Source organism: Capsicum annuum, chromosome 8 (assembly GCF_002878395.1).
Source record: "Capsicum annuum cultivar UCD-10X-F1 chromosome 8, UCD10Xv1.1, whole genome shotgun sequence".
In the NCBI taxonomy this organism is placed as follows: domain Eukaryota; kingdom Viridiplantae; phylum Streptophyta; class Magnoliopsida; order Solanales; family Solanaceae; genus Capsicum; species Capsicum annuum.
In genome coordinates, this window is record NC_061118.1 from 81,360,474 (window position 1) to 81,385,243 (window position 24,770).

The 24,770-nt window shown below is 38.9% G+C and overlaps 2 protein-coding genes across 7 annotated transcripts in view; both read left to right on the forward strand.

Annotated features, from left to right (window-relative positions):
- LOC107838946 (myosin-15) overlaps nt 1-16,612 on the forward strand; it is a 100,546-nt gene extending 83,934 nt beyond the window's left edge. For 3 of the 6 annotated variants that reach the window (XM_016682237.2, XM_016682239.2, XM_016682238.2), the window contains 8 exons: nt 2,874-3,011; nt 14,642-14,712; nt 14,812-14,911; nt 14,996-15,052; nt 15,138-15,194; nt 15,278-15,358; nt 15,442-15,524; nt 15,962-16,612. In XM_016682237.2, the coding sequence (XP_016537723.2) occupies nt 2,874-3,011; nt 14,642-14,712; nt 14,812-14,911; nt 14,996-15,052; nt 15,138-15,194; nt 15,278-15,358; nt 15,442-15,524; nt 15,962-16,085 (711 nt within the window). In that variant the 3' untranslated portion in view covers nt 16,086-16,612. Of the gene's footprint in view, nt 1-2,873; nt 3,012-14,641; nt 14,713-14,811; nt 14,912-14,995; nt 15,056-15,137; nt 15,195-15,277; nt 15,359-15,441; nt 15,525-15,961 lie in introns of those variants that run through there. The other 3 variants (XM_047395726.1, XR_001664915.2, XR_007044082.1) reach the window with 3 other exon arrangements.
- Nucleotides 16,613-23,681: 7,069 nt separating this feature from the next.
- On the forward strand, nt 23,682-24,567 carry LOC107838945 (probable sugar phosphate/phosphate translocator At4g32390; the record flags this gene model as incomplete). The annotated part of the gene is made up of 1 exon (XM_016682236.2): nt 23,682-24,567. A coding segment is annotated over one exon (582 nt), but the record flags the coding sequence as incomplete, so codon positions are not given.
- Between the last annotated feature and the right edge of the window lie 203 nt (nt 24,568-24,770).

A 24,770-nucleotide genomic window follows, 5' to 3' on the forward strand; every position in this document is an offset into this window, starting at 1 on the left:
GGGTGGTAGAGGTGGTGGTGGGTCTAGTTTTTTAGACTATATTTCTACACATCCCCCCCCCCCCCCCCCCCCCTTTTTTAATATTATTTTAACTCAAGGTACTATAAAGGGATAGATAGCCCTAAAAGGATATGTAGAAATATTGTCTCAGAAACTAAAGTTTTAATACATTGGCAGTCCCTTAAACTTGTCAGTATATTTAATTTAGACACTCGAACTACGGTTTGTTCCAATTGAGCACTTGAACATATGATAAGGTGTTCCTCGATTCAAATTTTAGAAATAAAATTTGCGGTTGTTCTCAAGCGTTTATTAGGTTGTTAAGTTGCCACATCAAAGATGTGGCTGCGTACAATAAATCCTTGTGGTCGTGCCCTTCCCCGAATCCTGCACATAGCAGGAGCTTAGTGCACCGGGTTGCCTTTTTTTTTAATTATACACACAGGTTGAATTGGAACGTGCCTAAGAATAGGTTTGTTCAAAATCGAATAAAAAATGCCATTGGTTTAACGATTCAATAACTGTTTCAAGTTTATTTTTATTCGGTTATTAGTTTCGTAGTGGGTTGGAGTTTTTTCATAACAGGTTAACGTAACCCAATAGTAGTTAAGGATAAATCTTGTAGATTCATTATGTTTGATACCTCAGTTTGTGCATATAATACAAAATCAGTTGGTTCCTTTTGTATCAAATGTTATGCTTGCTATTTTCTACTTGCAATTAATCTTCTTAATATCGTGTGCACAATATTGTTAATACTTATTCTAAATTATTCTAAATTGGTAGATCATATTCGATTTAATGAACTTGGTTTTCAAGTGTAAATTACTTGATATATTTTTGGAGCAGTTACAACTTACTAAGGACATGACTTTAGATAGGAAGGTATACAGGATGCGTATTAGGGTAGAAGGTTAGTTGGATGAGGGCTAGTAGTAATATCTTGTTCTGGGAGTTTTTGGATGTTTTTGGTTTCTGCTACTGTCTGTTGTTTTGTTAGTGTCTGTTATTTTCTTACTACCTTTTGTTTCTTGTTTTATATTGTGTCTTTTCCTACGTTTTGGTCTCGAGCCGGAGGTCTATCGGAAACAACCTCTCTACCTTACCTCTGAGGTAGTGGTATGGACTGCATACATTTTACCTTCCCCAATCCTCTCTATGTGGGAATATACTGGCTATGTTGTAATATTTTTGGAATACCCTATTATATTCCATTTATCACAATGTCTGGAAGTGATTTCCAATTAAGAAAAGTTTTCATGTGTAATCTTAATGGTTAACCCCATAACCTAGCTGATAACTATAACTGATTAATCAACAACTATTCTTTAACAGCTTAACATGTCTACAATTAGTAACTGGTAATTCAAACCGATAACCTTCAAAATTGAACTGATCGATACGCAACCATACCAAAGGATTAACATATAATTAAAGGAGGCGGCATATTTTTAGTGGTCAACTTATCTACGTAATGGGCACTTGGAGTGTTTCCTAAATTTGATTTGTAAGTGTCTAGTAGAACACTTTGCCATGTGTTCAAGGGCTCAATTCGAACAAGTTGTAGTTCGAGCATCTAAATAAAAGTTACTGGCAAATTTAAGGGATGTCGATGTATTATGCCAAAAGCCCAAAACTAGTCTCCTTGGATTAGTACACATTCAATTAAGAGCATGAGACAATAAAAATAAAGGGTCCATAAAGGTGATACCACCTCTTATTACATTGCAAGTCACTTCATGCCTTTGATGATTTGTTCACAGTGTATTGGGTGATGTCGGGTTTAATAAATAATGCGTTGTATTGCTAGACCACTGGAAGGAAGAGAAGATTCACGGCATGGAACTATACTCCACTAGCCATCTCTTGGGTATTGTGAAATGAGAGAAATATGAATTGCTTGGCTTTGTATTGTTTTTGGTGTGAATAGAAAGTGTTACAACAGGCCGAAGACATTTTTGATGTTTTAGACTATTGTAACAAAAAGTACAAATAGATCATTAGTTTGTAATACTTTTGGAGGGGGGAGTACAATTTGTTGTAGTATACCAGTGGATATATTGATGTAAAAATTACTATTTCTCAAAAAAAATATCAAAATGAGAGAAATATTAGAGCTTTTAAGGGATTAAAAAAATGATTATGAAAATTTGTGGAATGACTTCTTATTTTTAGTTAGTTGTTGGCTAAGTTGCTCGGACTCAAGTGCGGGTGTCCGATACGGGTAGTGATCTAGAGGTCGGATCCTTCACGGTCTCAATTTAAAGATTCGGGGATATGGATCTAGAGATGGATACGGGTGCGGGAATTCGGTAAAAAATAATTTAGATATCTAAAAATAGAATTACAAAATATAAATTATGTGATATTATGTGGAAAACTTGATGAGAAAATATTGTTCAAGAAGAAAATCCTGAAAGGAAATAAAAAGAAAAGCAATAACATAGAAGTTTCTATATACAAGGTATTCCATTTTCTTCAATTTCACCTTAGCTTTTTTTTTGATTTCAAAATTTCTTAAATCTATCGGACTTTTCCCCGTTGACCAGATCGGGTACGAATCCCACACCCATGTTGTGTCGACACGGGTGCGGCACCGAAAGTGAAGAGTCCGAGTAACTTAGGTCGTTGGTGCACCTATTATTTTATCTGGGGTTAAAATGATTTTCACTAATACTTGATTGTCATATGGGTAACTATGTTGTATTTATAAATAAGCATTTGCTACTAAATATGGTAATTTCTAAATGTTGATGGTTTCATGTTCTTCCTATAGTTAAGCACGATGTTTGCATCACCTGATAAGCACCCTTTTTTTTTTTTTTTTTTAAAGACTGCAATTTCAATTTTCATATTTGTGGTCATGTGTGAAGGCACCAAAAATCCAGCGGGTGCATGGAGGCAAATCAACTAGATCACCTGGTGGTATTCCTCAACAGGCACCAAGCAGTCAGTGGGATAGCATCATCAAATTCTTGGATTCTTTCTTGAGTCGCTTACGTGGAAATCATGTATGCATATCCTTCTCATTGTCTTAGCTGTATCTTTTTGTTCCTCTTCAAAGGTTGCAATATTGCATTGTCGAAGAATTTCTTTGATGAAATTTTCATACGAGGAGTTTGTAGTTGCTTTTTAATGTTGCAAACTTCGTTCTATTGTTATTACATTGATGCTGTTTACTGTTACTAGCTTAGTATAAGCTACTTATACTAATTTCTATTGCAATAACTGTTTTTCTGTCTATGCAAGTTGAATGTTTTGTTTGACTCCTCTTTAAGACACCTATTTTGGTTATGAATAATGACTAAAGAGTGATAGCCTAGCGGAAGGGTCCTCAACATCAACCATGAAGTTGGTGATCTGAGTTACCTAGGAAACAAAGTTGGTATAGCCACTCTTCTGCGGGCTTTGGGTTTGTCATATCTCCGGAAAAAATCTGGTCCTGAATAGTCTGATTAGTTGGATTTTAAAGTTTGTGATTTTCATTATTGTGGTGTTCCCAAGTGTAGGGCAGTTGTTAGCTTTGGCTTGTAAGATTATGTATGTGTGAAATGAGCCCATTAAGCTTTCTGTGTACTCTTAGTTTTGTAATGTGAGTACAGTTACCAGCTTCGAAAAAAATGTTTTGCAATGTGCGTTCTCTATCACGGAAGTTAAGATGAGAGTTATGTTTCATTCTTTTTTTAGTAGAAATCCAGAATTAAGGATTTGTGGGTCAAATGAGTATTTACTAGTAAAGTATTCAATTTTGGGAAATGCTATTTTGGTACTGCCAGATGGATATCATGCTATTCAATTTTAAAATGAGTTTGGTAGGAATTATTTGGCATGGTGCGATTTGAAAAATATACATTATGCTTCACGAGGTCTTGCTACAGAATTGGACGTCCGTAAAAAGGAGAAGATGATGCAGGTTCGCGTTGTGTTCTTTCTGAGAGGGATAAGAGCTTTTGAAGAGGTGGAAAATGACTGGAAAAGCCTGCATTTTTTTTATTAATGTTGGTGCATCCACACGGTTCCTGTTTTTATAGATGATTGGGTCCTTTCATAGGAAATCACAATTTTGTGTAGCTTCTCTCCATGTTTTATACTGCTTGTATACGTGACATTATCCCACAGGTTTAAAATTATTGTTTATCATTTTTTGGTTTTTCCTCTGGAGATCGTAAACACTACTCCTAGACCTCTACCCAAAATTCGATTTCCACTGTGGTGCCTCCTTGGTGTGAAGGAGGGTCTTTTTCACTTAGCTATTCCTCCCTTCTTGAGGATATGCATAGGATTCTCCATTGGGCAACTAGATTGTTAGCTAGATAAAGTTGCTAGTTAACTTGTCAAATTGTAAGGGTGTATTTTCGTATAAAATATCTTTCTACAAAAGCCATGTTTCACATGTATCGGAGTCGGATGTTAGTGGTCAGGTTATTTAGTTTGCAATGCGCGCATTCTGCCTCCAATTTTTATCTCAGTATTTCATGAGGATACATAATGATCACCTTTAGTGATGTATTAGTTTGCAATGTGCAAATGCCTTATTTCAGCTTGCATCAGGTCTATATCAGTGCTGCCTGAGGATTCCTGATCACCATAATGATGAATTAGTTCCTCCTTTTTAAGTTTCCTTTCCTTCTATTTTGTTTAGCCGAAGAACCTCCAAAGCATCCTACAAGAGTCGATAACTTATCTCTTTTGGATACCCCCCCCCCCCCCCAAACCCCCCCAAACCCCTCTTCTGCTTTTGCTAAAACAATTGCATCGTGTCAGTATATTGTTATACGATATAATATATATTTATCAATGGTATCTGGTTACATTTTGTGCTTTGAGTGTGCCGTTTATTGTTAGTGGCTAATTGTTGCTTTTGGTTTTCACTGTACTTTGGGTTGAGTAGTGGCTTGGGTGGTTTATAGTGGAATAGGGTCATGTCCTAGGGGGCAGGGGCTGGTGTTGGGTTAGGTTCGAGATGCGGCGTTCGAGGTATAAAGGGAGGGGTTAAGCGAGTTGATAGATTGAGGGTAGGGTCGTGGAACATTGGGACCCTGCAGGGTAAGTCGATAGAACTGGTTAAGATTCTAAGGAAGAGAATGATTAATATTGCGTGTGTTCAAGAGACCAAGTGGGTAGGTTCCAAGGCTAGGGATGTAGATAGATAAGTTGTGGTATTCAGATAGTGATAAGCGTAGAAATGGCGTAGGTATCTTGGTGGACGAAGAACTTAGGGAGCAGGTAGTGGAGGTTAAAAGGGTTAGTGATAGGGTTATGACTATTAAGTTGATCGTTGGTGGGTTTACTTTGAACATCTGTAGTGCGTATGCGCCACAGGTGGGCTTAGACGAAGAAGAGAAGAAGAGTTTTTGGGAAGTTTTGGACGAGGTGGTTAGAGGCGTGCCTAGTTCGGAGAAGATTTTCATAGGTGGGGATTTCAACGGGCACATCGGGTCTTCGCCGTTAGGGTATGATGATGTGCATGGGGGCTTTGGGTTTGGGGTTAGGAATGATGAGGGAGCGGCTCTTTTGGATTTTGCGAGGGCCTTTGGGTTGGTGGTAGTGAATTCCAGTTTTCCGAAGAAGGAAGAGCACTTAGTTACCTTCCGCAGTAGGATAGCCAAGACTCAGATTGACTTTTTGCTTCTTAGGAAGGGGGATAGAACACTGTGTAAGGATTGTAAGGTAATCCCGAGTGAGAAATCTTGCGACCCAGCATAGACTCCTGGTGATGGACTTGGTTATCAAAAAGGACAAGTTAAAGCGGGGTGGGAAAGGTCGACCTAGGGTTAGGTGGGGCAGCCTGACCCCGGCTAGTGCTTTGGAGATAGGGGCTAGGTTAGAGGGGATGGGGGCGGGAGGGGGGGGGGGTGTGTGGATAGTATGTGGGATAGGGCGGCTGGTTGCATCAGGGAGTCTGCTAGAGAGGTGTTGGGTGTGTCGAAAGGCGGGTCTAGCCGGTATCGGGGGGATTGGTGGTGGAATGAAGATGTTAAGAAGAAAGTCGAGGCAAAGAAGGCGGCATATGTTAAGTTAGTTGAGAGGAAGGATGAAGAAGAGAAGGGGGTGAGCATGGAAGAGTACAAGTTAGCAAAAAAGGAGGCTAAGTTAGCAGTCACGGCTGCTAAGACTGTAGCTTTTGAGAGTTTGTATAAGGGATTAGAGGAGAAAGGCGAGGAGAAGAGAATGTTTAGGCTTGCCAAGGCTAGGGAGCGGAAGGGCCGTGATCTGGATCAGGTGAAGTGCATTAAGGGGGAGGATGACAGAGTTTTGGTGAAAGACGACCTCATTAAGAATCGATGGCAGTTCTATTTCCATAGGCTCCTGAATGAGGAGGGGGATAGAGGTGTTGAGTTAGGGGAGTTGGAGCATTCCGAGGAGGATCGCGACTTTGGCTATTGTCGGCGGTTTAAGGTAGATGAGGTCAGTGAGGTTATTCGCAAGATGCGAAGAGGCAGGGCGATGGGGCCCGACGAGAATTCGGTGGATTTTTGGAAGTTCTTTGGTGGGTTAGGGTTGAGGTGGCTGGCCAACTTGTTTAAAGATGCCTGAGGCGTAGAGATGGAGCACGATGATTCCTTTATATAAGAACAAGGGTAATATTCAAAGTTGCAACAACTACCGAGGTATTAAGTTGTTAAGTTACACGATGAAGATTTGGGAGAGGGTGGTAGAGCGGAGATTGAGGAAGATTGTCTATTTTGGAAAATCAATTTGGCTTTATGCCTGGTCGCTCCACGACTGAGGCAATTCACCTTGTGCGGAGACGAGCAGTATAGAGAGAGGAAGAGAGATCTTCACATGGTGCTTATCGACTTGGAGAAGGCGTATGACAAGGTCCCTAGGGAGGTTCTTTGGAGATGCTGGAGGCGAGGGGGGTCCCGGTGGCGTACATCAGAGGATTAAGGACATGTATGAGGGAGCGAAGACTTGGGTAAGGACAGTGGGAGGAGATTCTGAGCATTTCCCGGTCTTGACAGGGTTACACCAGGAAACTCTTAGTCCATTTTTATTTGTTTTGGTGATGCATGTGTTGACGCAGAGTATACAAGGCGAGGTGCCTTGGTGTTTGCTTTTCGCGGATGATATAGTTGTGATTGATGAGTCGCGACAAGGGGTTAATGATAAGCTGGAGGTTTGGAGACAAACCCTGGAGTCTAAAGGTTTCAAGTTGAGTAGGACCAAGACGTAGTACTTGGAGTGCAAGTTTAGTGACTCGAGGCAAGAGGAGGTGGTGGAAGTGAAGTTGGATTCTCAGGCGGTTTGTAAAAGGGATAGTTTTAAGTATCTCGGGTCTACGATTTAGGGAAACGACGAGATTGACGAGGATGTTTCTCACCGTATAGGGGCAGGTTGGATAAAATGGAGGCTCGCTTCGGGAATTCTATGGGATAAGAAGGTGCCCCTCAAGCTGAAAGGCAAGTTTTATAGAGTTGCAATCCGACCTGCTTTGCTGTATGGAGCGGAGTGATGGCCTGTTAAGAATTCTCATATCCAAAAGCTGAAGGTGGCGGAAATGAGGATGTTGCATTGGATGTGTGTAGTCGCAAGGGCTGATAGTGTTAGGAATGAAATTATTCGGAAAAAGGTTGGGGTCAGTGGAGGATAAAATGCAGGAAGTGAGGTTGAGATGGTTTGGTCACTTGATAAGGAGAGGCACGAATGCACCGGTTCGTAGGTGTGAGAGGTTGGCCTTGGAAGGTTTCAAGCGGGGTAGGGATAGGCCGAAGAAATACTGGAGAGAAGTGATTAAACGTGATATGGAACAGTTACAGTTGATCGAGGGCATGACCCTGGATAGGAAGTTATGGAGGAAAAACATTAGGATAGAGGACTTAGGGTGTGGATAAGTCATAGTCAGTATTTAGATGGACTTTATTGTCCTTTGTTTAGTAATGTACAATTTTTGTGGTTGTCGTACCTATGTTGTTTAATCGTGTCCTATGCTTTTGATGCTTTTGTTTACTGTCTTTTTATCTTGAGCCAAGAGTTTATCGGAAACAGCCTCTTTACCTCTCTAGAGGTAGTGGTATGGCCTACGTACACTCTACCCTCCCCAGACCCCACTATGTGGGAATAAACTGGGTTTGTTGTTGTTGTTGTAATGGTATCTGATACAATTGTATAGGGTTTGTATCGAAACTGTATAGTTGTTGTATAAAATATGTATTTGCTTACGATTTCTATTGAAATTGTATAACTGTTGTATAGAGTATGTATCTGAATAATTAATGCAGTTAAAGATTGTATATGCTGTTTTTATCCAAAAAAAAAGATTGTATATGATGTGTATAAAAATTGTATAATTGCTGTATAAAATATGTATTGTATATAATGTGTATCATTGTTGAATAAAATATGTATCTATGCAGAATGTGTATAGAAACTGTATCAATATGTATAAATTTGTATTAATACTTTAGCAACAACAATATACCTATTATATTCCCACAAAGTGGGGTTTGACGAGGGTAGAATATATGTAGTCCATACCACTACCACAAAGATGAGGTAGAGAGGAAACTCCGATAGACCCCCGACTCACATCAAAAAAGTCTAGAATAAAGACAACATATAAGCACAAGAAACAATAAGTAGTAAAAAATGACACATAATAACATAAACAAGACTACCACCAAGTAATTCTACAATTGATCTATCTGAAACGATAAACACCGCCAAAACTCTTTTAAGAAAAAGACGCTACATGCATGACGCTACGACTCCTAGCACTGATAACTCAACAAAGCACTCCTCCCTACTAACAAGGACACAGTCCTTCTTACTAACCTTCTACCCTAATTTGCATTTTTCGTACCTTATCTTGGGTCATTTCCTCGGTAAGGTGTAACTGCTCCATGTCATGTCTAATCACCTTCCTTACTCCTTTGGTCTACCTCTAACTTGCACAAATCCATCCGTAGCCAACTTCACGCACCTCCGCAGGGAAGCATTTGTGTACCTCCTTATCACATGTCTGAACCATCTCAACCTCGCTTCCTGTATCTTATCCTCCACCATAGACACTCCTACCTTGTCTTGGATAACTTCATTTCTTATCCTATTTCTCTTAGTAAACCCACATCCATCGCAATATCTTCATTTTGATCACCTTCATCTTTTGCCCGTGAGAGTTCTTGACTGACCAACACTTTGCGTAATAGAACATAGTTGGTCTAGACGCCACTTGGTAGAACTTGCCTTTTTAAGTTTAGGAGGCACTTTCTTATCACATATGACTCCTGTGTGGGTCTCCATTTCATCCACTCTGCACTAATACGGTGAGTGAGATCCTCGTCAATCTCTTTATTTTCCTAAATCATAGACCCAAGCTACTTGAAATTCCCTCTTTTGAATAGTTTGAGTATCAAACTTTACTACCAAGTCAGCCTCTAACGTCACCTCATTGAACGTGCACTCCAAATATTTTGTTTTGGTCCTGCTCAACCTAAACCCTTTAGGCTTAGGGTTGTTAACTTCTCCCTGGGTCTCGTCGATCATAACAAAGTCATCTGCAAATAACATACACCATGGCACTTGTATCAATACTTTAGAATACTCAAATATGTAATGTATTGTATCAATATGTATCACATTTGTAGACTATATCAATGCATTAGTTGAAGAAGATACAGTTATCTAGATACATGTATTCGGTATCAAAGATAAATACATGTATCTACTATCAAATATTTACTGATACATTCTTTTTTTTTTTTTTCAGTGAAAAAACGAGCAACCATTTTGTATTCCTTTTTTTAAAACTAAATGCATTAATTTTTTTAATAATTTCAACAACAACAACAACAGTCCCAGTGTATTCCCACAAAGTGAGGTCTGAGGAGGGTAAAATGTACGCAGTCCATAGTGCTACCTCCAAAAAAGTAGAGAGGCTGTTTCCGATAGACACTCGGCTCAAGATAGAGAATAGTACACCAAGGTCGTAATCAAACATGAAACAGGATGACTGGCATAAACGAAATATGAAATAAGAAAAAATAAAAATAAAATACAAAATAAATATCAGAGAAATACGAAATACGCGAAATACACTCGAAATAAGGGAAATCGAGGAGCATTCATGAGCTTGTGTTGGGACGAAGTTATTGAGATTCTTGATCGGATTTATAACACCAATCGAGGTTGGCACATGGGATGTAGATGTTCCTGTTGGATCTTATGTGATTGGAGGATCCGTTGTAGCCCAAGAGGTTGCACAGTTGAGGACTGAGATTGGGTTGCTTACAAAGCAATTTGTAGTCATTGGAGCGGAAAAGGTAAATGCAGTGAGGTCCCAAGGTAAAGCACCAAGGCATGATGAATTGGATTCTGAAGAGAAACAAAGTATCTGGATAGAGAAGTGGTGGGTTTCCGAGAAAGGCCAAGGATCTAATCAAGACAATTGAAACTCTAGGCAAGAGAATCAAGGTCAAAACTACTATAGAGATAACTACAATTGATCTAGGTACAGAGATAGAAGTAGGGATCGAGATAGTGATTGGAAGCGAAAAGATGATTACAAAGATAAAAGTGGCCTTGACATTCCACCGGGGAATTGTGATGCTGATTCGGGAAATTCAAGGATGGATGCTTTGCTTGCAAAACTTGTCAAGGGGTCGGAGTGCCAAAAAAATTTCCTTAAAGAGATTAAGGCGGATATTTCAGGGATGAGTCAGAAAGTTGAGTCTCATGCGACTGCCATTAAACAGCTTGAGCAACAACTTGGACATATGTCTGCCACATTGAGCAACAAGTTCAGAATCCTAAGAATGATGACCATTGCCCAACCATTACTATTAGGAGTGGAAAAACTACTAATGATCCGCCTTTGCCTGTAGTTGATAAAAAGAGGGATGAGCCAGTAATTATTGATAATGAAATTGAAGTGGCGAATTTGGTGGTAGATGATGAAGCATTTAAAAAGCCTCTAGTTGTGGGAAAAGAGACAAGCTTGAAAGGGAAGAGCAAGGAGGTCACACAAATATTGAAGCCCATTCCACGATGTCCTTCCCTTTTTCCACAAAAGAGTGAAAAAAAGTCGAAGAGGGAAAATATCAAAAGTTTATCTCGATATTGAATGAGTTGTCGGTCAACATCCCTATTGTGGAGGCTTTAGAGCAAATGTCGGGCTATGCAAAATTTATGAAGACTTGGTGACGAAGAAAGGATTGTAAATTTTGAGCATATGGACAATGTGCACCATTGTAGTGCAATCGCTTCTCGTTCTCTTGTTGAGAAGAAGGTAGACCCAGGAGCTTTCACGATTCGTTGTATTATCAGGTCTTCAAAATTTTCAAAGGCCTTGTGTGACTTGGGTGCTAGCATTAACTTAATGTTGTTGGCTGTTTACAAGCAATTGGGGTTGGGGTCGCCTAAATCGACCTTTACGAGTCTTCTCATGGCGGATTGCACTGTCAAATCGTCAGTGGGAATCTTGTATGATGTGTTGGTGAAGGTAGCATTTTTCATATTTCGGTTGACTTTGTGATTCTTGACTGTGAGGTGGACTTTAAGGTTCCCATCATCTTGGGAAGACCATTCCTTGTGACTGGGCTTGCTTCAGTTGATTTGGATGGAGTCTGGGTAGATGAATTTTAGCTTGAATGATGAGCGTGTTACTTCCAATGTTTGCTAGTCCATGAAACAGTTGAAGGATATTCGTGTGATATTGGTGATTGATTGATTATGAAGATGAGGAGGAGGAGGATGCACTTGTTGAAGAGAAATTGGGAGTTGAGGTACTCGCTTTTAGCAATGCATATAAACCAGAAGTAGTTATAGATGTAGACGATAAGTTATCGTCATTCTGTGCTTTTAACCCAACTCAAGCCAAAGTAACTTATTCAATAATCACCGCTAACCGCTCTTGGTTTCAACTTGGGAACTGGTGAGAAAAAAGAGCAAGACACTGTCCAACACTCTAATGTGGTAGAGATGCCGCAAGCAAAAATCATATGGCCTAATTGACTCAAGTTGAATAAGCTATGACCCTCTTTAGGTCATTCTGTAATATTTCAGTGGTTGCCGCATGTGTATCGGCTTGGCTTCGTCCCGAACCAAGGAGGCATTCTGGCAGACGTATGCGCGTAGAAAGACCGATGACTACATAGGCGAAGGTAATCTTGAATTTTGGCAGTGATGGTATTGATGAGTACGATGAGATGGTGAACACACTTGTTGGTAGGGGTTCATATACTTAAGCACCGAAGAAGTTGGATCTTGATCTGAAGAATAGAGTAACTCTGCCGGCCAAATCATCTATTGAGGAGCCTCCTATGTTGGAGCTGAAGGATCTTTCGTCTCATCTTCGTTATGTATTTTGGGGAGCCAATAACACTTTGTTGGTTATATTACAGTTGATTTGTTAGAATGACCTGTTGAGACCTTAGTTTCTGTGTTGTAGAGGTTCAAACGGGCCATTGGATGGTTTATTGCTGACATTTTTGGTATTTCGCTTGGAATTAACACACATAAAATCCAACTCGAGCCGGATTGTATACCTAGCATTGAGCAACAACGTAGATTGTATCTGCCTATGTGCAAGGTATTGTAGAAGGAGATCCTTAAGTGGTTGGATGCAACAATGGTTTATCCTATATGTGTGCCAAAGAAAGGTAGAATCACTGTGGTTCCAAACGAGAGAATGAGCTAATCCCTATGAGACCAGTCAGCGGACGGAGAGTTTGCATGGATTGTAGAAAGCTGAATGCGTGGACCGAGAAAGATCACTTACCTATGCCGTTCATGGATCAGATATTAGACCGTCTTGCTAGTAGAGGATGATATTTTCTTGACGGTTATTCGGGGTATAATTAGATTCCTATTGCCCCCGAAGATCAGGAGAAGACCATTTTCACTTGTCCATATGAGTCGTTTGCATTAAAAAGGAGCCCTTTGGTCTATGTAATGCTCTCGCAACTTTTCACCTTCGTATGGTGTCTATTTTTTCCGATACGGTGGACACTACTGAAGATTCCATTTATGATTTTCAGATGTGGGTGACTCATTTGAGGAATGCTTAGCTCATCTAGCTAATGTCTTGCAAAGATGTGAGGAATGCAACTTGGTACTTAATTGGGAGAAGTGTCATTTCATGGTCATGGAAGTTATAGTGCTTGGACACGAGATTTTAAATTAGGGGAATGAGGTCGACAAGGCCAATATTGAGGTGGTTGAAAAATTGCCTCCACCAATTTCTGTGAAGGACATTAGTAGTTTTTGAGGGCCTGCAGGGTTCTATTGATGATTCATCAAGGACCTCTCTAAAATTTGAAATCCATTGTGCAAGTTGTTAGAGAAGGAGGTGAAATTTATATTTGATCAGGAGTGTTTTAAAGTGTTCAACTGTTTGTAAGGGAAGTTGATTTCGGTCCTCATTATTGTGTCGCCCAATTGGACCATGCCATTCGAGGTTATGTGTGATGCTAGCTGCGTGGTGCTAGGTGCAGTCCTAGGCCAAAGACGAGAGAAGCTCTTACATCGCATTCTACTTTTGGACGGCGAAAGGCGACAAAAAACGACAAGGCTATGCCTCGCCGCGTGGCAAGGATACCGGCAAGGCGATCGCCTTTTGAAAGTGCGGCGACAATTGATACCAAAAAATTAAAATATTTAATTGCATATATAAATAATAAAAATCTCACTAGCAATAATATATTAACAAATATTTCAAATAAAAAACTAAAAATAGATAGTAGATGCTAAAAGTTTAGGACTGGATCAATCAAGACTCAACGGTCGACAAAAATTACATATCCCCGAATCTTCTGTTGGTCCTTGTGAACCATAATTCTATCCAATGCCCTTTTGTTTATTACTATTAATGATCAAACAATTATGTCGCGAGTTGCTACCCGCCGGAATCACGTGTGCAGTCGCGAATCACACTCGCAATCGCTACTCTCGTCTCACAATGGCAGCAGTCGAAGCAAATATGGAAATAAAAGCCCTAATTTTTTAAAAAAAATAAACTAAAGGCGTTGCCTTTAATGCCTCGTTTCCATTCTCGCCTTAGTGTCGCCTTTCGAAGGTGGCATCGCCACGAAGGCAGATGGTGACGTTGCCTCACCTCGCCATTCGCCATTGGCAACATGATGCTCGCCATTAATAACACTGATCCCATCTTTTATGCTAGCGAAGCGCTTAACCCTACTCAGAAGAAATACACGTGACCGAACAAGAGTTGCTTGCGGTTGCGTTTGCATTTGAGAAATTCCGGTCTTATGTGCGTGGCACAAAAATGATTGTGCATACTGACCATGCAACTCTTAGATACCTTATGGGGTTCATTTTATGTTTTTTCCCGATAACCGAGAAATCTCCCAGAACCTGTGCACGATTCAAAATTCGATGGATAGTGGTACCGCCTCTATCATACTCCACTTAAATACCGGACTTTTGGCTGCGTATTGAACATATGTGACGCCTAACCCACACATGACAAGGTGCACTCTTACCACTAGACTAATGACCTTGAGCCAAGCTTGTATATGTTTTTGTGTCACTTGCACCTACATAATTGGTAGTGCACTGCAAAAGATTATTGTGGTGATATGAGGATGTTTGCTTTTTCTAATTTCTTACTTGTTACTTCAGAACTTCTAATTTTCTTCTCTTGTCGATTTAACCATCTATGAATGTATTGATGAATTCTCAGGTGCCTTCGTTTTTCATCCGCAAGCTGACTACCCAGGTTTTCTCCTTCATCAATATATCGCTTTTTAACAGGTATCATGATCTTACATATATTTTTTTTCTTAATTCTTGGTTCTTTTTCTTTTGTGAAAAGAAAGCTTATGATTGTCTTTGGTCTTAAAAATATGTAAGTCTTTTACTCCGACGAGAGTGTTGCACATTTTCAAATGGAGAATATGTGAAGTCCGGTTTGGCAGAACTAGAAAAATGGATAGTCAATTCAAAAGAAGAGGTATTATGAAGATACTTTTCTCTCCTGTTCATTCTCCAATGTAGATGTTGTACTGAGAAAGAACTGTATGGGTGCTGAATGTAGTTTGCAGGTACATCGTGGCATGAGCTAAATTATATCAGACAAGCTGTTGGATTTCTGGTAGAAGCCTTATCCTTCCTAATAGCTCTTTGATATCTGAAAGTTCTACTCTGAGCTATAAGTTCTATTTGCTGTGACTATCTAGGTAATACATCAAAAGAGGAAGAAATCATTGGAGGAGATACGACAGGACCTTTGCCCGGTAAGAAATAATACCGCAAAATGCCATTATGATGTCAATTTTCTTTGCATATATAATATCCTTAAATACATAATCTTGGATAGGCATTGACTACCAGACAAATTTATCGAATTAGTACCATGTACTGGGATGACAAGTATGGTACTCAAAGTGTGTCGAATGAGGTAGGTGTTTCAATTCATTTGTCCTAAGTCTTTTTTTGGTTATGTTTTTGTTCATAGGCGTATGACTAGTGTATAATCTGTAGGTTGTCGCACAGATGAGGGAGATTTTAAACAAGGATTCTCAGAATCTAACATCTAACTCATTTTTGTTGGATGATGATCTGAGGTAAAAGCTTGCTGTATTTCTCTTCCAGCATTCTTCTGTTTGAGATTTGCCCATCCTAAAATATCTAGTTAATTATTCTGTCAAAGATAAATAGTAGATTGTTGTACGCTTCATTGCTGATGGTATCCATGAGATATAGCAATATTTTAATCATTAGAAATGATTATTTTTCTGTGTAGCAGCTTGTCCTGGTTGCACATTAATCGTTCAAGCATAGCATAATAACCAGATTGTAGGTCACATCTCTTTTGCAAATTCCGTTCTATTGACATTGATCAAGCATTTTGCTTATTTAGTAAGTCTATAAGGTGCAAGCTTCATATCAGTTGCTTGGTGTATCGAGAATTCATTTCATGATTTCCTGGTTGCTTTTGTTAATTATTCTTGCTGCTTACTGTTACATATTTTTTTAAAAAATTATTTCTTGCTGCTTGCAGTATTCCGTTCTTAACAGAGGACATATATATGGCACTTCCGGAGTTGGATCCTTCACTTATGGAGCTGCCAAAGTTCCTATCTGAATATCCATCAGTATTGCTTATGATACAGCACAGGAAGTAATTTTTTTATGTGCATGATTGGAATATGCTTTTCTTGTACAACTCCAGCATTGTCCACCCACGATGTGCAACATCTACCATTTCTTGCCTGGGGAAAACTGCACCTCAAGTTGGGAACTGATTCCTGGAGATGCTGGACAAGTTGTCTGCCAAAAAAAGAAAATCCCGTCTGTTTGTTTACACGGCAGTCTAGATCTAGACTAGAATCCGTACAGCACTAGGCGTAGTTTACTCAAAAGGCTTCCTTATTTTTTTCGGAATGCCGCCTCTATTGAGCTCTGTATGTTTGTCATGTTGGTTACTTCAGTGTTGTATGCTTCCTGTCTAAGTCACTGCCCTGCTAGAATATAGCCCGATTTCCTTTACCTCACTTTAACCATCTTTGTTCCATGTGCTAATTATAGGTTTGTATTTGTAGATGTACATCTAGTGTGAATATCATACACCCCACCCCCACTCCTTTTTTTTTCCCCCCTGAAACCAGTTGTAACTAATGCTACCATTCAATTCTTGAGTACTTCTGTTCCACACCGAGAAGTTTAAATACCGAACTGAAGTTGCATAATTCTGCAAGTGTGCTCTCTCTTGCATCCGATTTTAGGGATTGACTATTGAATTTGCTTTGCTTTCTCATTTACTGGAGTTATTTTTTTGCATCCGATTTAAGGATTGACTATTGAATTTGCTTTGCTTTCTCATTTACTGGAGTTATTTTTAGAACAGCAATCTATTACTTATTTATTAACATACTTCATCTGAATAAAATTAGAAAAGGAGGATCAAATATGTCGAATTCGTTATTTGATCCTCCTTTTCTAATTTTTTCTTAAAGAGTTTTATAGTAAATGTTTCTAAGAACTTTAGTCTCAAAATATTAAGAATTCGACAAAGAATTTTTTTTTAAAAAAAGTGTTTTCAGTTCATCATATTTTCATAACTTTTATCTTAAAAAAATCCCTTATTTCCTTAAAAAAAAAAAAAAAAATCCCTTTCCCCCTTCTTCCTTTTTCTTGTTTATCTACCATTTTATTACTCTCTTCGTTTAAAAAAAAGTGATCTACTTTTCTTTTTAGTTTGTTTTAAAAAGAATGACTCCTTTTTTTTTTTTTAGCAATATTTTAATTTTAACTTTTTACATGGTATGTTTAGGATTACAAGATTAAATGGCGTTTTGGTACATTTGATACAACTTTAATTTAAGGTCCCAAGATTTAAAATTTTTTTTTATTTTTTTTAAACTTTGTGTCAAGTCAAAGTAAATCATTTTCTTTTAAACCGAGGGAGTACCTATTTTCAGTTTGTTTACCTCTGCTTATATTTTTAATCTGTTTTTCTGTAATTTTATTTTTCCTACTCATACTCTTCTATATTCCTCCACAAATTAGAAACTATCATTACTTCTTTGAGCAACCAAGTTAATTTCTCTTTTCTCCTATCATTGTAATACACGGCATCACAAGTTAATTTCTCTTTTCTCCTATTGTAATACACGCCATCACTTTTTCTTGACTTTTCAAGAAAAAAGTCAAATTCATAACCACAAGGAGATCCCATAAAATAGGACATTTTTAACTCAGCAAAAGAGTAAATTGTTACATTCTAATTCACACTATAGCTATGTACAAACTTGAAACGAACTAAAAGAGTAAAAAAGATTATAATTATGCCTAATAATAACGTACTCATCAAGCTTGAATTCGACGAATGCTCTCAGCAAATAAGGTCATATGCCAGTCTTCCACGATTTGAGGAAATTGAGGCAATTAAGGTCATATGCCAGTCTTCCACGATTTGAGGAAATTGTTAGCGATTGCCTCGTAAAAGTAAGTCATTTTTGACTTACTAAACGATAAATTGTTACATTCTAATTCACACTTCCACGATTTGAGGAAATTGTTAGCGATTGCCTCGTAAAAGTAAGTCATTTTTGACTTACTAAACGATAAATTGTTACATTCTAATTCACACTGAAAGCTATAGCTACATCCGGACTTGCAACATACTAAAATAATGAAAAACAAATAATTATGTCTCTCAAAATATATTAATCTCAAATAAATATTACGGATTAATATAATTGAATTAATTATTAAAGTCCAAACATGTATGGATTTAATTAAAGTTCAATTTTTATTGGGGTAGCCCATTGATTTTGGCTACAAATGAAGAGCTAAAGCCAAAATATTGTCATATTCTAGAGGCCCAAATGAGCGTCACGTGTCGAATGATATGACATGCCAAGTCAAGTGAAGAAGCTCATAGGATCATGCCACATGTCAAAATGATGCAGCAGGCCTGGTGAAATCAAAAGTCCTTAGAAGGCGCCATGACACTTGAATCTGATTGATCAAAAGAAGTTAATATTCACCATGACTCTTTACTTCTACAATTATAAATAAGGGTCTCATAATTCAGAAAAAGGACCAACAACTCTAACAAGAAGCAAGAGAAAGCTTCATGGATCAAACGTTGCAATTTCTCTACAATGCTCAAGCATTCAAAAATAGTTCATCAAAATTCAAGATCAAGACCGCAAGATTCAAGATCAAGCCCTAAAGCCCTTGAATTCAAGTATAAGTCAAGATCAAATCCATCAAATTCCAAATCAAGTTTAAATTCAAGATCAAGCTCAAAGCCCTTGAATTTGTATTTTAAAAAACAAATCAAGGATTCATAGAGATTGTAACATCCACACATTGAAATTAATAAAATGGTTGTTGCAATAATTTTCTTGTCCCGATTATTTACTTTTTCGATCTCAAAAATTTTACTGTCCAACAAATTCTAAAACGCCCAGTGGGATCACATCTACCCTTCATTTTTTCTCACAAATCAGATCTGTAAATTTGTAGCCGCAAGACCATAAAGACGAAAGTTCTACGAATACTTCAAGACCCGTCTTTGGGTTTCATCAACTCTACACTCCGACAAGCCTTGAAGTAGGGGATATTTGTAGACATCAAAATTTTGTGGATTCTATAAGAAGAATCCAATTTATGGTAGAGTTCTTTGACGTTACTTCACCCTAAATCTAACTTGGTGGCTACTCTATTCTAAACCCAAAATTACGCCTATATAAAGGGGCAAATGTTCTCTTAAAGAGGCATCTCCAATATTCTACAAAATTATGAGATATTCATAAAAAAGAGATCATTTTACGTTTGAGAAATACTCTACTAACGACCTTCGAATTATGGAGAAATCAAGAGATAGGAATCAAGGGAGGAACAATTTTGTACCCGTATCATTTATCAATAAAAAATCTTGTTTCTTCATATTTTACTTGTGATTGCAATTTATTCTGTCACTGTAAAATTTCTTGCAAAGAAATTGGCATGCCCAGTTGGACGGTCTCTACCTCTCATCTCATCTTTTCTAACTTCAAAGATTAAGAACACTGAAATTACTTTTAAGAAGGACAATTCTCAATCAACTGCTTCTAAGGATGCTGATTCCAAATTCACTACTGAAGTAGAAAACATCCTTGGTTTTACTTTTGGGAGCTTTGGAGTTGTCAAAAGGAGCAAGGCCAACATGCTAGGACAACAAACACATCACGTGTCGTTCGCGCCAACTCTAATTTTTGGATCTTCAACCCCAAAAGGAGGAAGATCTCATGCAAGTGCTTCAGAAGAAGGAATCAATGTGGAAGAAACACTTAAGAAAACTTTTGCTCGACTTGAGCACTCTGGTTCGAATTACTCGGGTACAAAGAATGATAGTCGTTCAACTAACACATCATCTCCACTTACACCGCATAAGTTGAGCACTTCGAAGATCAACTTATGCGATAATCCATGTTACTCTCCAACGTTTCCAGTAATCATGCAAGAAATGGTAATTGATGCCTCATTTTTGGAGGAGCAGCTTGCAAACCTGACAAAAGCAATTGAGGGTCTGGCCAAATATGTGCAGAATCAAGATGCTTAGATTGATAAGTTGGTGGATAGAATAGATGTACTAATAGATGGAGAGTCTAGCCATGCACCTGGAAAAGCTCCAGAGACAGGACATCTTGTAAAGCAAACACAACCAGCTAAGGAGGTATAAGTTTCTTCTGAGGGAATGATCTCGATTGATCAACTAAAGGAGTTCGTTGAAAGAACCCTAAAATACAAGTATGATATCGGCACCAAGTCTTTCTTGGCATGCGTCAAGCCCTACACTGTGAGGATTGATAGCTTAAAATTGTCTGTCGGCTATCAACTCCCCAAATTTCAACAATTTAAGGGCAAAGAAAATCTGAAGCAACATGTTGTACACATTGTTGAGACATGTAATAATAATAAAAATTACGGTGATTATCTTTTCAAATAATTTGTACGTTCCCTTATGGAAAACACATTCAATTGGTATACAGACCTTGAGCCTAATTCCATCGATAGCTAGGAGCAACTAGAGCATGAGTTCTTGAATCGCTTCTATAGCACAAGGCGTATGCTGAGCATGGTAGAGCTCACAGATACTCGTTAAAGAAAGGACTAGCAAGTCATTGAATTTATCAATTGATGGAGAAATACGAGCGTAAACTCAAAAGATAGACTCAATGATACTTTTGCAATAGAGATGTGCACCCAAGGAACGCATTAGGAGATTCTCTATATCTCACAAGGCATTAAGTCAAAATCCTTTGAAAAGTTAATTACACATGCTCATGATATATAGTTGAGCATGTCTTCTGCTGGAAAGAGAGTATTGCTTATCCATGACCTTCGAAGGGGAAAGGATAAGCAGAAACCTAAAAGATGGAGCGGGTTTGTCCCTAAAAATGACAATAAAGAATCCATTAATGTCGACGTATCTCCCGTGAAGTTCACCAAAAAGGTGAGCAAGAAGAAAAACGTGAAGACGACTTCTCGAGCACGTCTGAATCAGAAGTTAACTTTGAAGAAAATTCAAGAAAAATAATACTCCTTCTTTGATTCAGATGTATCCAAGATTTTCAATGAACTTCTTAAGCATAAAGCTTAGTGAACTACCAAAGATGAAGTGGCCCGACGAAGCTGGAAAGACCAATAACCCAAATTATTGCAAATATCATAGGCTTGTAGGTCACCCTCTGGAGAAATGTTTTTTCTTCAAGGACAAAGTCAAGCAATTGGCAAATGAGAAGAAGATCTTATTCGATGATTAGATGGCCAGTTCTCATCAAATCTCTATCACTTTTGGCTTGCTCGATGCGGTCCAAATATGCATCGAAGAGCATATAGAGGAACTATTAGAGCATGACAAGTCTTCTATTTATGAAGGTGATGATAAAGGTTGGACTCTGGTGACTAGGCCCAGACGCAAGAAGACGAGTCTACGAAAATATTTGTCCGAGCAGCCAATAAGAAGGATGATAGTAAAGAAATCAAGGAAACAAATGCTGGTTGAGCTTTCGAAGAAGACGAGGGTAATGGAGCTTCACCACCAAAAACCACGACGTCCAGTTACTTTGGAAGAATTCTTACCAAATTGGTTCTGTGCAAAGACTTCTCAAGTCAACCTTGAGGCATCTTGTTTTAATTTTGCCAAAGAGGGGAAAACGGGTAAAAATCTACCCATAAAAGTACCTTCATATTCTGAAAAGCTTGTTGAACCTCTTGGCCAAGAGACATATGTGTATGACACAGAAACCATATTTACAAATAATGATATTCTGCTTAGAGAAACCCTACACAATCATTCCTTGTACATGGTGGGTCAAGTTCTAGGAAAGAAGATAAATAGAATCTTAATAGATGAGAGATCTAAAATCAATATCATGCCTATCCGCACAATGAAAAAACTTGGTATTGCTACTGACGAACTGGCCAAAAGCCATTTGATGAGTCAAGGCTTCAACCAAGGGGGTTAGAGGCCATGAGATCTGTCAAGTTAGGGATTCATATGGATGATTTTTTATCGAATACCTTGATGCATGTGATTGATGCCAATACTTCATACAATGTATTTCTTGGTAGGCTTTGCGTACACAAGAACAAAATTATCTCATCCTCTTACTATCAATGCTTGAAGTACCTTGAAGGCGGAATGAAAAGAAAGATAGTTGTCGATGATAAGCCATTCACTAAAGCTGAGTCACACTTTTCCAATGTGAAATTCTATTTGAAGAATTATGTTGTGAATGAGAAAAGGGTTGATGATGTCACCAAAATCAAGTGTGCTGATCTTGAATCTAAGAAGGTAGCAGTGACTGTCAAAAAAGCCGCCACCAAGAAGCCTCTCTCCACTTTGAATAAAGAAAGCATCACATCTTTGTAAAGGAACGTAACTCTTGTTCTCCACTACGTACCACAACAACAAACCCAGTGTATTCCCACCTAGTAGGGTCTGGGGGGGTGGGGGGTAAGATGTATGCAGTCCATACCTCTACCTCTAAAGAAGTAGAAAGGCTGTTTCCAATAGACCCCCGGCTCAAGTTACGAGATACCACACAAACTCATAGTACAGCACAAAACTAGATTACATAACATAAATACGGCACCCATAAGTATTAGAAAACAGAGGAAAGCACACAGATTCGTAATAAAACATGGAACACGGAATCATAACAAGAATAAAACCCTCACCAAGTAATTCCCTACACTAGCGACCCAAACCGGCCCTAGTCTTCTGCCCTAATTCGCGTCCTCCAGACCTTCCTATCTAGGGTCATGTCCTCGGTGAGCTGTAACTGCTCCATGTCCCGCCTAATCACCTCACCCCAGTACTTCTTTGGCCTACCCCTACCCCGCCTAAAACCATCCAACGCTAGCCTCTCACACCTACGAACCGGGGCATCCATGCCCCTCCTCTTCACGTGTCCGAACCATCTCAATCGGGCTTCCCGTATCTTGCACTCCACTGGAGTCACACCAACCTTCTCCCGGATAGTCTCATTCCGAACTCTATCCCCTCTAGTCAGTCCACACATCCAGCGCAACATTCGCATTTCTGCCACATTCATTTTTTGGATGTGGGAGTTCTTAACTGGCCAACACTCCGCTCCATACAACATGGCCGGACGGACTACCACCCTGTAGAATTTGCCTTTCAGCTTGGGCGGCACCTTCTTATCACACAACACCCCCGACGCGAGCTTCCACTTCATCCATCCCGCCCCAATACGGTGCGAGACATCCTCGTCAATCTCACCGTTACTCTGGATCACGTACCAAAGGTAAAAAAAGAAAAAATTCACTCATCCGATGACCAAGATAATCTGATGGGAGGACTAACTCTACCTATCAAGCGGCTTGACGCAATAAACCCATCCTAAAGGATACTGGGAGAATTTGTGGCTCAAAATTCGCTATAAGAGATAACACTCCCTACAAAGTGTACAAAAGAGAGCTTCGATCCAAATGCATACAAGCTATTTGTAAAGGCTGGATATAATCCTAATGAGCCATCAAGGTTGGGCAAACTTCCATTAGAAGGTACAACCAGGCGGACACGTGAAGGCTAGGGTACATGCGACCATCTCTAATTTGCATCTCCATAAGAAGGGCGGTTAGTAACTACATCACTGTAGAAGAGGAGTCTACTGTATCCAACAAAAGGCCTTCTGTCTTTGATCGATTGGGAGAACCAACTACAAAAACTTCTTTTTTTGAGAGGTTGGGTCCACTAAATACCAAGAAAAGCAGCGCAGGAGAGTGTTTTACTTCAATTGCTTGCTGTTTTATTTGAGGCTACTAGGCTTGTTATGATCCAGATCTTGCTGACTTCAAAGGGTATTAGTTTAAATCCAATTACTTCTGTCTACTGTGTTTCTCCAAGCTGTTTGGTTTTCTTGTCAATTCCATGGATTTTTGTGGAGCTTCCAATTTTGAGAGAGAACTCCAGTTTTCAGTTTGATTTTGCTATTTTTGGAACTAATTCTTTGCGTGCGTTCGCGTTGAACTTGGCCGTGTTCCTATTGGTGGGAAAGACTTCAGCTTTGACTATGAATGTTGCTGGGGTTGTCAAAGATTGGCTGCTTATTGCATTTTCCTGGTCAGTGATTAAAGACACTGTGACTCCAGTGAATCTCATTGGGTATGGATTGGCTTTCTTGGGCGTTGCATACTATAATCATCAGAAGTTACAGGCATTGAAGGCAAAGGAAGCACAGAAGAAAGTTCAGCAAGCAGATGAGGAAACAGGGAGATTGTTGACTGAGAGAGAATCTAATGGATCAGCTGATGGAAAGAAGGGTGATTCACCAGTCTAACTGTAGACTAAAAAGGGTATCCAATAAATCTTATGGACTCAAGCATTAGATTTGGGGTTTTTCTTCAAGTTGACTTATGCTTTTTGGAATGGATCTTGAGTATGTCTGTGGATGATCTGTTACTGTTCTTGGTATAGATCAGTTTCATTTCATACCTAAGGTTGTTTAGGATATATCTAAATTTCTTTGTTTACACTGCAGATTTAATTCTTGTATCTTATTACTAGCTGATTTAAGATCTCGGATACCCTTATAGTTGTTTTGAGTTTCTGCTACTATTTGTACCTTTTCTACCTCTCTTTCACCTTTGTCTTTATGTTTAGGTACTTCTTGAGTCGTTGATGCTACCATAATTTATTTACAAGTTTTCCTTTATCAGATTTTCCCATTTAATCTAACATCCGGGAAAGGTTTGATGTATTTTGCTTGTAGATCTGCTTCATATGATTCACAAATCATAACTAATCTGTGAATTCTTGATTTTGAAGCAAATGGTTTTGCGTCAGG